We start from the raw sequence: 18,305 nt of genomic DNA on the forward strand, positions 1-18,305 counted from the left end.
TTAAGTGTGTTGTGTGAGGGAAAGTCCATAGCCAAGGTTCTGGCACAGAAAGATCCTCAGTCACAACAGTATCTTGGGACGGAGGACGGAGGACAGGTCAAAAGAAGCTTGGAGGACTGGAAAGAGCACAGTCAGGAAAGTGTTTTCGGTAAACCCAAATGGGAGAACCTGAGTTTGGATTGTCCCCTTCCTCAAACTCTTCCCTTGGGAAGGTGAAGATAGGAGGATGCCTGGACCTTCCCAGCCAGTAGTCCAGTCAGGGAACTCCAAGTCAAGGAGCTACCCTGACTCGGAACAGTAAGGAAGAACCTGGAACCTTACACTACCCTCCACTTAATCCTGACCCCACCCCGGTTTCCACAGGCTCCTCCCCCTCCCTCCCACCTCTCACTGTCCCTCGCGTCCCCACCCTCCCCACCTTTCCCTTCCCCTCCTCTCTCCCTCCCTCCCTCCTCTCTCTCTCTCCCCCTCCCCCCCCCCCCCCCTCCCCCCTCCCTCCCTCCTCTCTCCCTCCCTTCCCCCTCCCTTCCCCCCCCCCCCTCTTTGGTTTTCCAAGACAGGGTTTCTCTGTAGCTTTGGTGCCTGTCCTGGAACTCACTCTGTAGACCAGGCTGGCCTCGAACTCAGAGATACACCTGCCTCTGCCTCCCAAGTACTGGGATTAAAGACATACGCCACCGCTGCCCGGCTTATTTTATTTTTGGAGACAGGGTTTCTCCGTGTAACAGCCCTAGCTGTCCTGGAACTCCCTCTGTAGACCAGGCTGGCCTTGAACTCAGAGATCTGCCTGCCTCAGTCTCAAGTGCTAGGGTTAAAGGCATGTTATACAAATCTGACTAGGCATTGTAATTTAAAACAGCAGGCTAGAGTTGGAATTCCAATTTCAGATATTAAAAAGAAAACATGTTTTACTTTCAGATCATCTTTACATGGAAGAGGAAAATGAACTATATGAGTTGTAATGTAGGCATGAAGCCTGGGGTTCAGCCCCAGCATGTAAGAAAAGCCGAAGTAATGGAAGGCAATAAGGGGGAGCGGATGAATAGTCTACCCAAATCTGAGGATTTTCTTAAAACTGCCTTACAAGTGAGTTCTCTGTTTTCTCACAGCTCCCAAAGAGAGGATGTCATATCCAACTACGTCTAGAGAAAGAAGAGAGAAAGACTCCAGCTCAGAAGATAACAGTGAGTGAACTAGTAAAACCTAGTTACAGCCATATGGTTGTTACCCAAGCGGCTAAGCAGGGTGTGAATGGTAAAATGACAAAAGGAGAAGGCGGGAATGCATTTCTCCAGGGGAGGACCGTCAGAGGACACTTAGGCTTTTGTTATTTAAAGTTTAATGAAATTTTGCATTGTTTATTGTGTGAGCCAATCAACAGTCATCAGAAGATGGAGTCATATACCAACGTATTTCTGAGGGGTCATATTATAATCTCTCACAAATTCAAATACACCTTTCACTTGATCTAATTCAATTTCAAATATATCCTGTGTAATATTCATTAGACAGTGTTTTTGGTTGTTGTAAAATGTTTAAAACAGTGTACTTAAAAAAGAAATATGCAACCCTAAAAATGGTTTATCCCTAATATGAAAAAAAATTCTTAGCATGCTTTATAATCACCTTCTTTTTTTGAATCTGTGAGTTTGAGGCCATCCTAATCCAGAGTGAGTTCCAGGGCAGCCAGGACTACACAGAGAAATCCTGTCTCAAAACAACAAAGTACAACTCTGAATTCTGTTTTAACCCAAATACAGCCACAGAAAATATGCAAAGGAATGCGTATAGCCCTGATTCAATAAAACTTTATTTACACAGACAGCAAAAAGCCAGAGTTGGCACACAGCTCACAGTTTTCCAAATGATGATTTGTTCATTTGAATTTCTTTTTTTGTTTGTTTGTTTGTTTTTTTTTCCGAGACAGGGTTTCTCTGTAGCTTTGGAGCCTGTCCTGGAACTAGCTCTTGTAGACCAGGCTGGTCTCGAACTCACAGAGATCCGCCTGCCTCTGCCTCCCGAGTGCTGGGATTAAAGGCGTGCGCCACCGCCACCCAGCTTCATTTGAATTTCTTATACATTAGTAGCATAGTATTCTGGTTTTATCGGGTCCTATTTTGCATGTTATCGGGTCCTTTCTCTCCTTTGGAGGTTCTCAGCTTGATTCCTAAACCACTGCAACTCATGTAAGGCCACAGCTTCAAGAGAAAGTAGGATTTATGACTAAGCATTAGTGCTAAGGGGCCTAGGAATTACTAGCAGACAGGGGAGAGATGTGGCCTTGCTTCCCCTCTTTAGTGCTCCAGCATCTAATTAGGATGGAAAGTTGTGCCTTAGTAACTGGGCTCCTGATATTTGGCCCTGCTGAGTTCCCTCTCTTCTAAGATTTAAATGTGTCCCTTATGTTCTTCCTTGATGCTCTCAACCCCCTTTCATTCTTGCCTGGTCAGCTCCAATGTTTTCAGCTGAATTTCTTTCTCAGAAGGTGATGCTCACTTTTGCCTCTTTTCTCCACTTCATCCCATCAGTCTTCATTTCTGCCTCAGGCAGAGCCAGCAGTCTCTGGCAAAATTCCTTTCATGACTGCCTGGTAGTAATTGGCTCCCTCACCCACTAGGCCAACGGAGAAGATTTTGAGAGCAAGGGTTGTTTCTGTGTACTCTGCAACCAGACTCTAATGGGCTCTCAGGCAAGGTTTGTTTACTCAGCATTTACCTGGATTTTGCTGGGAGAAGGAGGAGGAGCTGATTTCTCCCTCTCTCTGGTTGAAGGTCTAGCCAGGGAATGAACTGATTGTCTAAAACAAAATAGCACTCTTGGCTGATAGGTGTATTTCTTGCTATGTTCCTTCTTCATAAGGATGGGAACTACATGCAAGCTTGGTCTTCATATTAGCTACTGTTCTCATTGCTGTGACAACACACATACAGCACACACAGCAGCTTAAGGAAGGAAGGGTTTGTTCTGGTTCGGACTGAGTCCATCATGGCAGAACATTTCTCTTGTGCTACCGGGGATCAAACCTAGTGCTTCATACATGCTAGGCAAGTGCTCTACCAGGTCAAGATTTAAACAACAACAGAGAACCCCCAAAACTTCCCTCAGGTGATTCTATTGTGAAATCAGAGGGAACAGCTGATTTAAATTTAAACTTGCCTTGCTTGTGAGACAAAACCCCTGAACCCATTATAAGAGCAAACATTAAAGCAGGGGGTGGGAAATTGTGGTAATCATTGATGAAGTGAGCAGAAGTATAAATGGGGCCCAGCAGCTCCATGGTAAGTGAGTGCTTGGCATCACCATAGGGAGAATTAATCTGTGACTGGTCTAGTTCCCTCCATCAAATCCTCAGAGAGAATGGCCTGGTTGTTTCAGTTTATAAATCTGCCTTTACAGCGGTCCACAGCCATGACTGATGAAGTCTCTGAGTTGAGAAGCTAAAGGTTCAAATGTTTTCAGTGCTCAGTCTCTGGTTTTATTGTTTGCATGCATTACATTTATCATCTAAAGGGCTTTACCTAAATAGTGGATCATGATCCTTCATTATCTGTCCATTTTATTTTTATAGTTCTTATTTTGTTTTCGGACAAGGTATCACAATGCCCAAGCTGACTTTAAATTTGCTGTATTGCTGAGATTGGCTTTGGACTCGTGATTCTTCTGCCTCTGGTTCCCAAATGCTGGAATTACAAATATTCACTTCTACTCCTGTGTCTCTTTATGTGTCTTGAGACAAAGGCCTATATAGCGTAGACTGGCCTCAATCACATGATTCTCCTGACGCACATATCTTTTTTTTAGGTAGAAATTTATATTTTAATGTTTATAAACAAAAAAAGACACATCAATTTGATGATGCTTACTCTTCTATCCCACAGAACTTCATACTATTGCCATACAAGCCCTTCAACTTTGCAGGATAATGAAGTGTCTACCACACTGGGTAACTCAGTAGCACAGCACCCAAATATTTGGCATAAGTCCTTAGTTATAATCACTAGCATCCAGCTTGAGTCTTGAATTCTTAACTCTGAAACTGTGGGAGTACAAGATAAGACATCTATGTAAATCATCATAGTAAACCCCAAGCACTGTGCTCACATATTCTTAAGGCTTGTTTCAGGGACATTCAGTGTCTCCTGAACAAGCAATCTCTTATTTTCAAGGAAAATCCCATTCAGTGTGTAACAAAACTTCCACAAGTGTCTCACTGATAGCAAGTATGATTTGTCTGAGAGGGCCTACAACCAAGTACCCTGGGGAATCTCCATGATCAAAAAAGGGAACAGCCAGATGTGGTAGTTCACTTCTCTAATCCCAGCCTCCAGGAGGCTGAGGTTGGCAAAGAGCTGTGAACAAGACTAGCCTGGGTCACAAAATGAAACCATCTTATCTCACAAAAACAAACCAACCAACCAAACGAAAAGCCATCAAAATGTGTGTGTTTGTGTATATATATTATAGAAATAAGGGAATGAACAGTAGAAAAATAGTCTTTGTTTATGTTTTCCTGTATGCATATAGTTACTTTTATAAAGGCTGCTTAAAAAGAATACCAATAATACATGTACCTCACTGTAATAAGTGTACATTGTAAAGTTTAATGAATGTTTCTGAGGCAATGAGTTGAACTCACAAGATACAAGCTTCTTTATGTGGAACACATTTTAAGTGTATGCTTTTTTATGTTACACATCTTGACTGTTGTGTGGTTAGTGAATTCAACCTCTTGGAGAATTTCCACAAATTTGTCACTCAACGTGTAAGCTGCTTGGGAGCCTAGGCAGGAGAATTGAAATACAGTATGAGCTACCAAATAAGTTCATCTGGCCTGAGAGACTTAGCCAGACCTTGTCCACAGTTGCTGGGGGTTGGGCTAGTGAGATTCCTTTCCTCCAAGAGGTCCTGCTAGCAGTTAATGGTTGCTAGGGAAAGAGTGACAATTAGCAAGCACTGCCCTGTGCTGAAACACAGATTTTTTTCCCCCAAGTCACCTTGCAGGTCTGGTTTTCATCTTTCATGGGCCCTTGGGGCCTAAATTCCATTAGAGCTTTTGTCAGCCACTAGCACAAAGGTGCTGGCCAGTTTTGTTTTTCATTGAGATATCTTCTCTTTAGTTCAGCCTGGGCTTGAACTCAAAGCAATCCTCCTGCCTCAGCCTCTTTAGTGCTGGAAATACAAATGTGAGCTGTCACACTCAGCTTAAGATGGCAACTTTCTGGAGAATTTGCATAGTAAGGGCTTTTCAGGACACCGAGGCCTGTGGCCTTCTGGTTAGAAAGGTGATTTACTTGCAGTGTTCATTCTTAATTACCACTCGAAGCTGTTCTTACTCTACCCAGTTCTCTCCATATGAAAGCCTCACCTTGTTGCCCACTGTTTCCTATATGATAGACCAAATGTTTGGTGTACCAGACTTTTTTTGCATAGGGTTTTAGGCTATATAGCTCAAACTGGCAAGCCTTCTGCCTCTTCTTCCAAAACAGTGGGATTACAAACATGTAGAACCACAGCGGTCCCGGACACTTTTGAAATTTCATTTTCCATATTTCAACCTGACATCCTAGCTTCTAGTCTCATTGCTCTTTACATTAGATAAACAAAAACCTTTCATAGCTGAAAACTACACTTCCTCTCTCCTCTTGCCAACTCCCATTTTGAGATCTAGCATGAACATTGTGTTTATCTTGTCTTGACTATTCCAAACGTGCATTTCCCCGCAGTAATTTCTATCCCTTAAAAAAAAAACCAATAATATTAGAGAAGTTTGAGACTTTTTCCTTCCCTGGCTTTTCAAAGGTGGGTTTCTGGGGTGGCATAGAGCATGTGAACTGTTCCATACAAGCTGCTTACTATTTCTGCACTTAAAACGCAGAAACAATACACTGGCAACTATAGTTTTCTTTGAGTTTGTCTCTCCTGCTGAGAATACCCTAAGATTAACTTTTGCTGTCTGTGAGTCTGTGTAGTCCAGCCTGGTCTCACACTAGCTGCTTCAGCCTTGGCCACCAGAATGCTGGAAAGAGAGGGATTTGTCAGTGCGCTGGCTAAGAATGCCCCCCAGATTAAGTTAGGTCCTAAGGACTTTCCAAGTTTTCTAATCCCCAGGTCCCTACCCGGATAAGTGGTATTTTTGTCTAAGCTGGTCTCTGACAGGTTTATTGCTGGCAATTTAACCAAATTCGGAGGGTTTTTTGTTTGTTTGTTTGTTTGTTGAGAAAGGGTTTCTCAGTAGTTATGGAGCCTGTCCTGGAATTTGTTCTGTAGACCAGGCTGGCCTCAAACTCACAGAGATCCGCCTGCCTCTGCCTCCTGAGAGCAGGAATTAAAGCCATGCTGTCACCACCTGGCGCGAGGTTTTGCTTTTTTTTTTCTGCCAAGAATCACTTGTAAAACTTGGTTTCATGAAACACACTGGTAAGGAAACAGACTTTTGCCAATATGAGAGTTTGTAAGTGGAGGAAGTAAGGCTTAGCTTTGGGCTACAAATTACTGAGTTACTGACTGATGGGGTGGGAGGACGGACCCTGAAATTGTGCTGGGTGGGGCTGTTACTTGGCCTTATAAGGTACCCCTCCTCTCGCCAGCCATCTTAAAAATGCTCATGGCTTTACAGCTGGTGTCATTATAGAGACAATCAAAATGCGGGCCCTCTGGGGTGTTGTGTCACAGACAAAACCCAGCCATGTGTTGCTCCACCGAGTCGAAAACTTTTCCTTCTCGCCTTTTCTGCTCTCTGAACACAGGGCTAGCCCTCTCTAGCGAAGGCAAACTTAGGCTTTCCCGATCTCGAGTTCCTTCCGTGTCTCTGCGCTCCACCTCAGTCCTGTTTCTCTTTCAAAGTTTCCCATCCACTTACTTTTTTCTTCCCACCCTCTTCTTTTCCCAGCTAGTTCAGCCCGCCCCTAGCATGCACCACCTACTCAGCCTCACGGGAGCCTTCCCGCTTCTTCGCCCGTCCCCCCCACCTATCTCCCCGCCCTCCTCAGGTTCAGAAACCTCCAATCAAGAGGGCCGAAGGTGTCTCCAGGACCCGCCCCGTCCTCCCTATCCACCTCTTTTACCCCCCGAGCTCCCTCCCCCACCCCCCCCACCTCAAGTCCAGCGGACCCCAAGGCTTCAGGATCAGAGAGCTATGAAAAGTGTCTGCCCAGGCACTTCCGGTAAGGACGCTGTGGCGCGAAGCTCCCCGCGGGACCGTTAAGGAAGGGGTGACTGGTGGTGAGGGTGCCCCGATGAGGAGGGTGCTGGCAGGGAAGGGGTGCGCGAGCCGGAGCTCGGCCGAGCTGCCCGGAGCGAGCGAGCTTCGCGGGCTCTTCAGCCGCCTCGCGGCGAGCCGGCACCCCCGCCTCCCGAGCCACTCGGGTCCTCCTCTTCACCCCCCACTCCGCGAGGGTGACGCCGCCTCTCCACGGGCGCCGCGTGACCGGAAGTGGCGCCATCTTTAGCCTCTTGTGCTATTGACAATAACAAGCCTCGGCTCGCTCCCCCTCCCCCCTTCAGCCCGGCGTCTCCCCTCCCCGAGAGGGAGAAAAGGAGGAGGAGCTGCAAGCTTCACTGGTTCCCTGAGTCTCTCCAGCAGAAAGTGGGGGAGAGAGGCCGACCAGCAGGGGAGGGGGCACGGCACAGCCGTTTACCTGTCTGCCTCCTTCGCTTCCCTCCCCCGCCTCGTTCTCACTGCCGGTGGCAGCCTATCTGCCTTCCCAAGCCCTCCCATTCCCCGCGGTGTGCCCCCCCCCACTTTCCTTCTCGTCCTCTGTGTTTCTCCTCTCTTTCTTCCCTTCCCCCTTCAGCATTGCCACTTATCCTCCACGCACGCAGGCACATAAACGTAGGTTTTTAATGCTCTGCCTGTTGACCCCGCTATTTTCATGTTTCCAACAGGTTTTTCTTCCCCCAATCCCTCTGCTGCTGCTGCTGCTGCTGCTCAGGAGGTCAGATCAGCCACTGATGGTAACACCAGCACCACTCCGCCCACCTCTGCCAAGAAGAGAAAGTTAAACAGTAACAGCAGTAACAGCAGTAGCAGCAGTAGCAGCAGTAACAGTAGTAACGAGAGAGAAGACTTTGATTCCACCTCTTCCACCCCTCCACAACCTAGAGATTCGGCGTCCCCTTCAACCTCGTCCTGCTGCCTCGGGGTTCCAGTGGCCACTTCCAGCCACGTACCGATACAGAAGAAGCTGCGTTTTGAAGACACCCTGGAGTTTGTAGGGTTTGAAACGAAAATGGCTGAGGAATCTTCCTCCTCATCTTCCTCATCATCGCCCACTGCTGCAACCTCACAGCAGCAGCAGCAGCAGCAGCAGCAGCAGCAACTTAAAAATAATAAGAGTATATTAATTTCTTCTATGGCTTCAGTGCACCATGCAAACGGCCTGTCTAAATCATCTTCCACGGTCTCTAGCTTTGCTAACAGCAAGCCTGGCTCAGCTAAGAAGTTAGTGATCAAGAACTTTAAAGGTAACCAAGGCCAAAATCCATAATCACTTGCTAAAAATTTGACACTTGAGCAGTCACGTGCGCTGTTTATGTTAATATATTAAACAGTATAGAGGTCGCCTAATGTTTTATGCATAATCAGTGAGTGGAAGGGAGGCCCTATTTTTGGTAGCGGGTTCCTTTTCTGGGGTGTTTGTGTCCTTGCTCTGAAGCACACTCTTTAATGTTTCCGTGCAATGTTTTTGAGGTCTGTTTCAATCCATTATATCTTATCTGTTGTTCCTTAAAACACAGGATGGTGCGGATTTTACAGGTGAGAAACTTGTCTAAAGAGGAACATTTTAGGTGCATAGTGAGTCTTGGTACTACTGAGATTTTTATTTTTTAGGCCAAATACTCCAGCCCCTAAAAATGCAGGTACAAGGTTGATAGTTTTATGTTCGAATGAAATTTATAGTTAGGTTCTTAGTATAGAGTACTGTGTTTGTGAAACTCACTGTGGGAAGAGTATTTGCTGAAAAACCTTTGGGTTTTTTTTTTCTGTATTTCTTCCCAAAGGTAAAGTCTGAGTGAAAACGGCTGTGTATACACAACAGCAGGGACTCGACCACAAAAGCTAGAAATAGTTAACTACATCTTTCCTCACGAAAACGTGCGTTTCAAGGGTTGACCTGCAGCTATTAGGAAATTGGAGCATGCTGTGTTTGAGATTACTGATTGGGAATGTGATGTAGGCACCAGTGAAAATATAGTCAGCATTTAAAATGTATTTGAGCTAAGTTCTTATCTGTTGAATGTATCTCTGTTTTTCTGATTTTTTTTTTAACCATCCTCAGCTAGCGTGTAATAGATGCTAGGATGTTTCTTAAAGATGGGGAAGTAAATGAATGAACTTAGGTTTTACCAGAAAGTGTCCTGTTCCTAAGTATTAGCATGGTGTGAATTGGTTACTCTGTGCCTGTGTTTGAAATGTTGCTGTGGAAAAGAGCAATGTGCTATTTATCTCGCGTAGGGGCTTATAGTATTGTCTGTTTTTAACCCTTTCTCTTTTTGTATTACCCTCTTTCCATCCTCAGGCTCTCGGGTTACATTCTTTTTGATTTACTAGTAGAGCTTTCTAAAGTGAATATGAGCTGTATCTACAAATTCATTCATTATTTCACTTAAAGATAAATGATTTAATAGGGAAGGATTTTTTCAAGAAATGAGCTGTGATCCTAATTGCATTTGCAAATTAATTTCAGAGACTTTATTTTTCTTTCTCCTGAAGGCATTAAGGCATTTGGAATCTTTAATTTGTTTCACTTATCGCTGGTGAATAAAGTTTAAAGTCTAGATTAAGATTTCTTTTCAGTCTGAAAATACCTTATTGGTTCTGGAGTCATTTGGGTGCTGGTTTGTTTTTAAATTTTCATTAAGTTCCCTCCTTTTCTGTGATTGTTGCATAATTAGGGAGTCAAACAGACCTAGATTGGAATCCCAGCTTTGCTGCTGACTAGCTATGGTGGCCAAATAAGTTCGAGACTCAGTTTCTTAAGTTGTAAAATAGAGGTGTTAATATTCACTGTGGGCATTTTATTGGGAGAATTTCTAAGAAGTTTCTAAAATACTTTTCACATATTACGTACTCAGTGTTTTAAATCTTCACTACAAGATTTATGTCAGCTTCAGTTTTACACATGCTAAAATGAGATCAGGACTGCTATTTTTATCTATCATTCTTGAATTTTTTGAAGCAATACAATCAATAGGAGAAAAAAACGTTTACCTTCAATTTTCATAGGTGAGTCAAATGACTTAATAGTATTTTGGCATCTTAAATTTTGTTTATACTGAACTTTTAATACTGAGTTACAATAAATACTCAATATTACTTTAATATTGAGGTATAATAAAGTTCCTAAAATAGCAATGCTGTTCTATTTTATAGTTCTTTAGTTACCATATCCTGAATATTTTCTAATAATTTTTTGTATATTATTTAGATAAGCCTAAATTACCAGAAAACTATACAGATGAGACATGGCAGAAGCTGAAAGAAGCAGTGGAAGCTATTCAGAATAGTACTTCAATTAAGTACAATTTAGAAGAACTCTACCAGGTATGTATTAGTGTATAAAACCAGATTTGACTAATGTCAGTCAAGATGGCATGCATTTGTATTTTCCTTCTTTAAAGATTTTTGTGTGTGTCCGTGTGTCCATGCTGAAGCATGCGTGTGCCTTGATGACCAGAGGCTTAGGATGCCTCTAGAGCTGGAATTAAGTGGTTGTGAGCTACCTGACAAGTGGGTGCTGGGAATCAAACTTGGGTCATGGAGGAGTGCTCTTAACTGCTGACCCATTCTCCATACCCTTGTGTTTTAACTTTCTGAAATATGTTCTGTAGTAGATTCTTTGTTTCATTACTAGTTAATTGGTACCTTCCGTTTTATGGTCACAGCACGTAGCCTTACTTAAACTGGGGATACATAATTGGGCAGTTCTGATAAGAACTCAGTTACATTTTGGTGTAGTAGAGGTATGAACTAAACTATAATGCTATAGCAGAGATCCTAGAAGTTTTTTCTGTGGGATGTTATTTCTGTTGTGGCATTCTTGCTTAGTTCTGTTACCCACCTTTAAGAACGGCCTCATGACATGCAGCTTTTCACATTCTCACATCCTTTGTTCTGACTTCTTTTTTTTTTTTAAATACATTTATTCTGTGTGTATGTGTATGGGTAAACCATGTGTGGAAGTCAGAGGACAACTTAGGGGATTCAGTTCTTTCCTTCCGCCCTGTGGGTCCCAGGGATTGAATGCAAGTCATTAGGCTTGATGGTAAGTGCCTTTACCTACTGAGCCATCTTGCCACTCCTCACCTCCTTTAAAGAACTTAATTTAGGGATGGAGAGATGGCTTAGTTGTTAAGAGCAGTGGCTGTGTTCTTCCAGAGGTCTTGAGTTTCCTGAGTTCAATTCCCAGCAGCCATATCGTGGCTCACTACCATCCATAATAAGATCTGGTGCCCTCTTCTGGCCATAGGCATACATGCAGACAAAATACTGTATACATAATAAGTAAATAAATCTTTTAAAAAAAGAACTTAATTTAAAGAAAAATTGTGTTTATATGAGAGAGAGTGTGTGTGGGGGTGTTAGTTGACATCTGCATCATATAACACATGTGGAAGTCAGAGGACAACTTGCAGAAATTAAACCCTTCTACCATAGGTGTCCTAGGTATTAGACTCAGGCTGGCAGGTTTGGTGGTAAGCACCTTTACCTGATGAGCCATTTCCTTGGTCCTACCTGATTCTTTTTTTCCCCTCGAGACAAAACTTTTCTATATAGCTTTGACTGTCCTGGAATGTAACATGAGGAGGCCAGGCCTGCTTGTTTGGGTTTCTGTCCTGCACGGTACCCCACAGCTGGCAAGCCCCAAAGAAATAACACAGAGATCTCTATAAGTTACAAAGCTGATTGGCCCATTAGCCCTAGCCTCTCACTGGCTAACTCACATCTTGATTAACCCATTTTTCTGATCTATGTTAGCCATGTGGCTCAGTACCTTTTTTCAGTGGGGCAGATCACATCCTGCTGCTTCGGTGATCTGGGCAGGAGTGGGGGGAATCAACTTCCTCCTTCCCAGAGTTCTCCTGTTCTCATTACATCATTTCTACTTCCTGTCTGGTTTTCCCACCTTTACCTCCTGCCTGGCCAATCAGCGTTTTTATTTAAAACATAATTGATAGAGTACAGACAATTCTCCCGCACCACTGGAACTCATACTATAGGCTGGCCTTGAACTCACAGAGATCTTTCTGCCTCTGCCTCTTGAGTGCTAGGATTAAACGTGTCTGATGCCACTGCCTGGGGCCTCATTCTTTCTTTATAATAATAATTATTGTTGGTTTTTTTTCAAGACAGTTTCTCTGTAGCTTTGGAGTCTGTCTTGGAACTCAGTTTGTAGGCCAGGCTGGCCTCGGACTCACAGAGTTTCGCCTGCCTCTGCCTTCCAAGTGCTGGGATTAAAGGTATGCCCCATCACCACCCAGTCTCATTCTTTCTTAATAGTAGCTTTTTGTACTTTTTTGAGGTTTTTCCATCTGTCAGTCTACTTCAGAAATGAGCAGCAATTATATATAGTCCAATACCTTAACTTGAGGTTCTTATTTGTTTTTCCTGATTTTCCAAGAGTTTTCCTCACTGCAACTAATTTAAGCTGTTTTTCCTTACACCATCAGCCATTTGTATTTAAAAATAACTTCTGTTTAGTAAACTTGTAAGAAATTAATGTTCAATATCTCAGCATTTGTATTTTTTGTGTTTTAGTTGTAGAGTGTGAGTCTGTTGATGACAAACTCAGGCATAGGAGTTAGAGGCCACATTTGAACCTAATTTTCACTATGACTGCCTTTCTAATCTTGAACAAAACAGTAAATAAACACCCCTCAGCTTTACTTTCCTCCACTATAAAACAGGCAAGCTACTACCTGCCTTGTCTTTTTCTCTGGGTCACTAATCTAATAATCAAATAAGATATTTGTAAAAGAAAACAACACGTTAATGAAGCACTGTGATATACAAATTGAGCTGATGTTAGTTATAGTCACATTTTACAAACCACAGTGTACCTTATTTTAAGTCTACATTATGTTAAATTGAGATAGTTGGTTTCTGTTGCTGTGAAAATTAGTCAGTGTACGCCCAACACAGCAGTCATCAGCAGGTAGAGATGCTGTATAAATATCAGCTGGTAGTGACAGTAGGGTAAGTCCTCCTCATTTGGCTCTTTTGGCACATTTTAGATGTGCCCCCCCAAATTGTAAAATAACAAAAGTAGAATTAAGAAATTAGAGTGAGAAAGGTCTTAAAGAGTCTATGGCGTCGACATACTGTGTATGGTAAAACCTGCAAAGCAGATTCATTTTCTAGTAGTTCATTTAAAGCATTATACTCTTAAATATATAAAATAATAGTTTTTATCACCACTTTAACAACAAAGAGACTGAGTCTCAGAATTTAAATAACCCACCCAAAGTTACTTATTGACTGAACAGGGAAAGTTAAACTAAGATGTTTTGTTGTTAACTCCAATTTATTTTCCACTACTGTGCTGCTTCACTAATAACACCACAGCACCTTAAATATCCACTGTACAGCGGTGTTCAAAACAGCTTTAAGGAAGAGACTATCGGAACAGACACCCTGTGCTTCCATTTGTATATGTAGTCTTTATTTGGGTATCCTGGTGCACAGTAAGGTGTTTGTATATTTCAATTCATGACATATATTCATTGTAGCTACTAATGAGCCCTATTCACCTTAAATATTTTTCCTGAGTTTCTGATTTGACAATATCTTCCTTGATACGTTGATTTTAATTACTTGCGTGCTTAAAGAACATACCTAAGTTTTTTGTGTATATTTTTGCTTTCTTTTTTTAAAGATTTATTTATTTTGTTTGCAGTGTTCTGTCTGCGTGTATACCTGCACGCCAGAAGAGGGCACCAGATCTCATTACAGATGGTTGTGAGTCACCATGTGGTTGCTGGGAATTGAACTCAGGACCTCTGAAAGAACAATCATTGTTCTTCATCTCTGAGCCATCTCTCCAGCCCCTATTTTTGCTTTCTTGTATTTAATTTTACTTGCTGTTGCATTTCTTTGTCCTAAAGTCACAAGCACATAGTAATAGTAGGACATGCCTGTACACTTCAGAGGCTAAGGCAGGAGGATTTTAAGTGCAAGGAAGACTGATTTATATAGGGAGACCTTGCCTCAAAATACAATTTTTAAGTTTTTATTTTGTGACTGTTCCTTATTCTGAGATACCGTTTAATTTTTAACACAATATTTCCATTATGTTTTCAGTAAACACATTGTCTTCTTGTTTTTTAACTTACTATTTATTTGGTTTTTTTTTTTTTTTGAGACATAGTCCTGACTGTCGTCGAACTAACTCACTCTGAAGAGTTAGGTGGCTGGGATTAAAGGTGTGTACCACCACACAGGGCTTTTTATTTTTAATTTTTTTAAGATAGAATCTCACTATTTGACAAATACCTGGCTATCCTGGCACTCACTTTGTAGACCAGGCTTGTCTCACTGACATCCACCTAACTCTGTCTCCCAAATGCTGGGATTAACACATTCCTAGCCTATTGTATTTTTTTTGCGTATTGTATTTTTAAAGCAATACTTTAAATGAGAATTGTCCCTGAATTTTAAAATTACCTTTCTTAACAGTCTTGAAATCCTTTGACAGTGAAGCTATGCTTCATACTTTGGGTGGGATTTTTGTTTGCTTGTTTGATCTTGGTTTATTATAAATAGGGCTATGTTTAAATGCACTAGTTTGGGTTGATGAGCCTGTCTTTAAATAAAGATTGGTGGTTGTTTGAGACAGAATCCCACTGTTAGGGTCTTACTGTTTGACCAGGCTGGCTTAGTCTATACTTCATTTCTGATGAAGATTGTTTCTGACATTAATAAGAATTCTGATAAAATTTTTGTGAAAAAGATCTTAAATAATGTTCCTTTCTATTCTGTTCTATAGAAGGATCACAAGACTAGAAGCAAATTATGCATCTCTCAGTATAGATTATAATTAGCTGTAAAATGCGGTTATTTCAAGCAGTCAATATTATAGGAGAAAAGTTAAAATTCTTTTTTTTGATCTTTTAGAAACTAAGAAAAGTTAAATTTCTTAACAGTTTTGATAGCTAGCTATTTGTTTTTCAAAATTTAATTGCTGTCACCTGTTTATTTTGTTGTATTTTTAAGATTTAATTTAATATATATGGGTATTTTGTCTTCTTTATTACCTGTGTACCACATGTCTACAGTGTCCTTGGAGGCCAGAAACAGGCATTAGATCCCCTTGGAACTGGAGTTGTAGGCAGTTGTGAGCTGCCTTGTGAGTGCTGAAAATGGAACCTGGGTCCTCTGCAAGAACAAGTGCTCTTTACCACTGAGCCATCTCTTCAACCCTGTTTGGATTTTTTTGAGATAGGGACTCCCTCTAACCCAGGATGACATAGAACTCCATAGCACACTATGATCTTGAACTCATGATTATCTTTTTGCTTCAGTGTAGGATTACAGGCATGAGCACCACGTCTGACTTGCCCCATTAATGACTTTTAAGAATGTACTCTGTTACATATTTCTCCTTGGATTTTTTTGTTTTTGGAGACAGGGTTTCTCTGTGTAGCCTTGACTGTCCTGGAGTTCACTCTTGTAGACCAGGTTGGTCTCCAACTCAGATCTGCCTGATTCTACCTACTGAGTGCTGGAATCAAAGGTGTACTCCACTATTGCCTGGCCTATTTCTCCCATCTTTTAATGAATCATTAGTAGTCACTGATCATTTTTAAAATGTGGAGTCACAAAATGAAGATCATTGATAATTTTCGATCTTATTGAAGCACTGTTTGCTACATGCTGTTGTGTGACAAAACTTTTCTGGGAGAGCCACAGTACGCAGGTCTACTCACCCCAGATAAGGAATTCATGATAGAAAAAAGTATGAATACCACCAAAGTCCAGCTTGGTGAACCAGTGAGTTTTATTGGGGTTACTTACAGGAGCAGAAATGTCTTATATCACCAAAGCCCAGCCCAGCATGGGTGACAGATGACTCATAAAGCTGGGAGCCTGGAGCACACTTCACAGCCTGCAGAGTCCTTACCAGAAACCTCTATTGGTTTAAATCCCAGCTGATCTGGTCTCAGAGTCTTTGCAACCCAGCTTCCTTCTGTCTTAGACTCAGCTTTTATAGTATACTTTGTCAGGGAGGGGCCTAGTAAATTGGGTCAGCTTCAGGGACTTCCAGAAGCTATTTTGAGTTGTTTACCTTTCTGCTTAAAGGAGCTTCCTGCAGGATGGATTGGGGGAAACTTACGCAACAATGTAAAAAGGATTGAACAAAAACAATCTTAAGTTTCATTTTATGGCTGATTTCCTTCCTGCAAATTCTTAGTACTTTGTTCTGTATCTTACCCTTTTTTTTTTTTACCAAATATAAAAGATATTTTGCATTTTATTGCTGTATATTGCTAAACTTTCACAGTGTTATTTCTCTCTCTCTGTGTCTCTCTGTGTGTGTCTCTCTCTCGTGTTTTTTTTTTTTGAGGCAAAATCTTACTTTGTATAGCCCAAGCTGTACTCATACTCAGACTTGAGATTTTCTGCGTCAGGCTCCTGAGTGCTGGCCTTCAAGTATATGTTACCATACCTAGTTTCTTCTCTTTTTCTAATTTTTTTTGAGACAGGGTCACACTGTATTATAGCCTTAGGTGGCCTGGAACTTATTATATAGATCAGGCTTTCCATGAGCTCCTAGAGATCTACATGCCTCTGCCTCCTTCATACTTGTCCCCTTACTCCACATCCACACCAGCATGACTTGTTTTATTGAACTTAGGTATGTGTCACCACAACCTGGTGTCTTTTTCAAAAACTTTAATTACCACAATCAGGACTTTTTTTAAAAAAAACTTTTAATTTTTAATTTGTTTATGCATCTATGTGTGATGGCGTAGGAGGAGGAACATGTCACAGAATGCTTGTAGAAGTCAGAGATAACTTTGTCAGCTCATCAGTGGAAGTCATGGCCATAGGCTTGAGCCACCTCACCAGCCAATTGTTTTTCTTTCTTTAAATATAAAAGTTTGAAAAATAATAACTAACTTAACAGGCCTATGGCAAGAGTTCAGCGCCTTGGTGGGAATTCTTTATCTTTCTTACTGTCTTTGTTTATGAAGCACATTTCATTTTCTGTGTGTATATATTATTTTCAAGCAAGTGGTTGGAGTGGGTTATTTTGTGCTTTTAATTTGATATGTGGGTTTGGGAGGATAGGGGCTAGGATTTGGAGGAATAAGGGTTGAAAGCTTGCTAAATATTTGTATTTTATGCCTGACTACCTTCAAAGACCCTGTGTTTACACCCTCATCTTTTAGGTTGCTAGGTTGTGAACCTGGGACCTCATGAATACTAAGCAAACAATCTACCACTGAGCTATACTACCCTAGCCCACTTGAAACTTACTCTACCGCCTTTCAGCTAATCATAAATGAGACTGCATGTAAAGCTCAGCTTCGTTTTTCTGTTTCTGATTATTCTCACAGGTGCTCTATCCTTTTCTCTCTGGGTGGTTGAAATTCTGCCCTAGAGACTTCTTCATATCTCTCTCTTCTAAAGACTGTGGTAGGGAGACTTATCTCTGATTATTCTTGTAACAACACTTAGCTCACACTAAAATCTTTTGATCATGTCCCTTCTAATATGCAGGATGTATTTGTATTGTAATCTCTCTCAAATACACACATACACATACTTTGAAACTCAAATTATTAAATAACTTAACGACTCTGTGATCACTCTGTGAGAAGTAAAGTCAAGGAGACAGGTATACACTTAAAAAGAAAGTTATTGATTTAGTGACGGGTCAGTGTAGTGGGATGGATGGAAGCATTAGGCAAATCTGTGGCAGTGAAAGGAGTAACTTTATTTTGAAGAAGCAGTACCCAGTTGAATAGTAACAGAAAATGTGGTATCTTATGTGAGAAGATAAATAAAGGTGTCAAGAACTGTTTCATGAGATAAAGAAGAGCACAAAAGGAAGTGGAATAAATAGGATTTATTAAAGTATCAGAAGTAGGGAAAGTAGAAAAGATGAAGTATATATTATATCATATTGACAACCTAAGCAGGGACTGAGAAATACTTGAGAAAATGAGTTAGTCATTCATAAAGAGCTTAAATACAGTAAGAAGTACTATAAAGGAAGAAGGAGGACACCCACCCCATCTAGGACCAGTGTGAATAGAGGAGCACAGGAAAGAAGCAAGTGCACCCTTAGGCATTTGTGACC

The 18,305-nt window shown here is 41.5% G+C and overlaps 1 protein-coding gene across 1 annotated transcript in view; it reads left to right on the plus strand.

Annotated features, from left to right (window-relative positions):
• The first annotated feature begins 1,109 nt into the window (after nt 1-1,109).
• Nucleotides 1,110-18,305, plus strand: part of Cul4b (cullin 4B) — a 41,309-nt gene continuing 24,113 nt past the window's right edge. The window contains exons 1-4 of the mRNA XM_038316469.1: nt 1,110-1,184; nt 6,990-7,163; nt 7,885-8,463; nt 10,428-10,543. Of these exons, the coding sequence (XP_038172397.1) occupies nt 1,124-1,184; nt 6,990-7,163; nt 7,885-8,463; nt 10,428-10,543 (930 nt within the window). The 5' untranslated portion in view covers nt 1,110-1,123. The remainder of the gene's footprint in view (nt 1,185-6,989; nt 7,164-7,884; nt 8,464-10,427; nt 10,544-18,305) is intronic.

Source organism: Arvicola amphibius, chromosome X (genome assembly GCF_903992535.2).
Source record: "Arvicola amphibius chromosome X, mArvAmp1.2, whole genome shotgun sequence".
In the NCBI taxonomy this organism is placed as follows: domain Eukaryota; kingdom Metazoa; phylum Chordata; class Mammalia; order Rodentia; family Cricetidae; genus Arvicola; species Arvicola amphibius.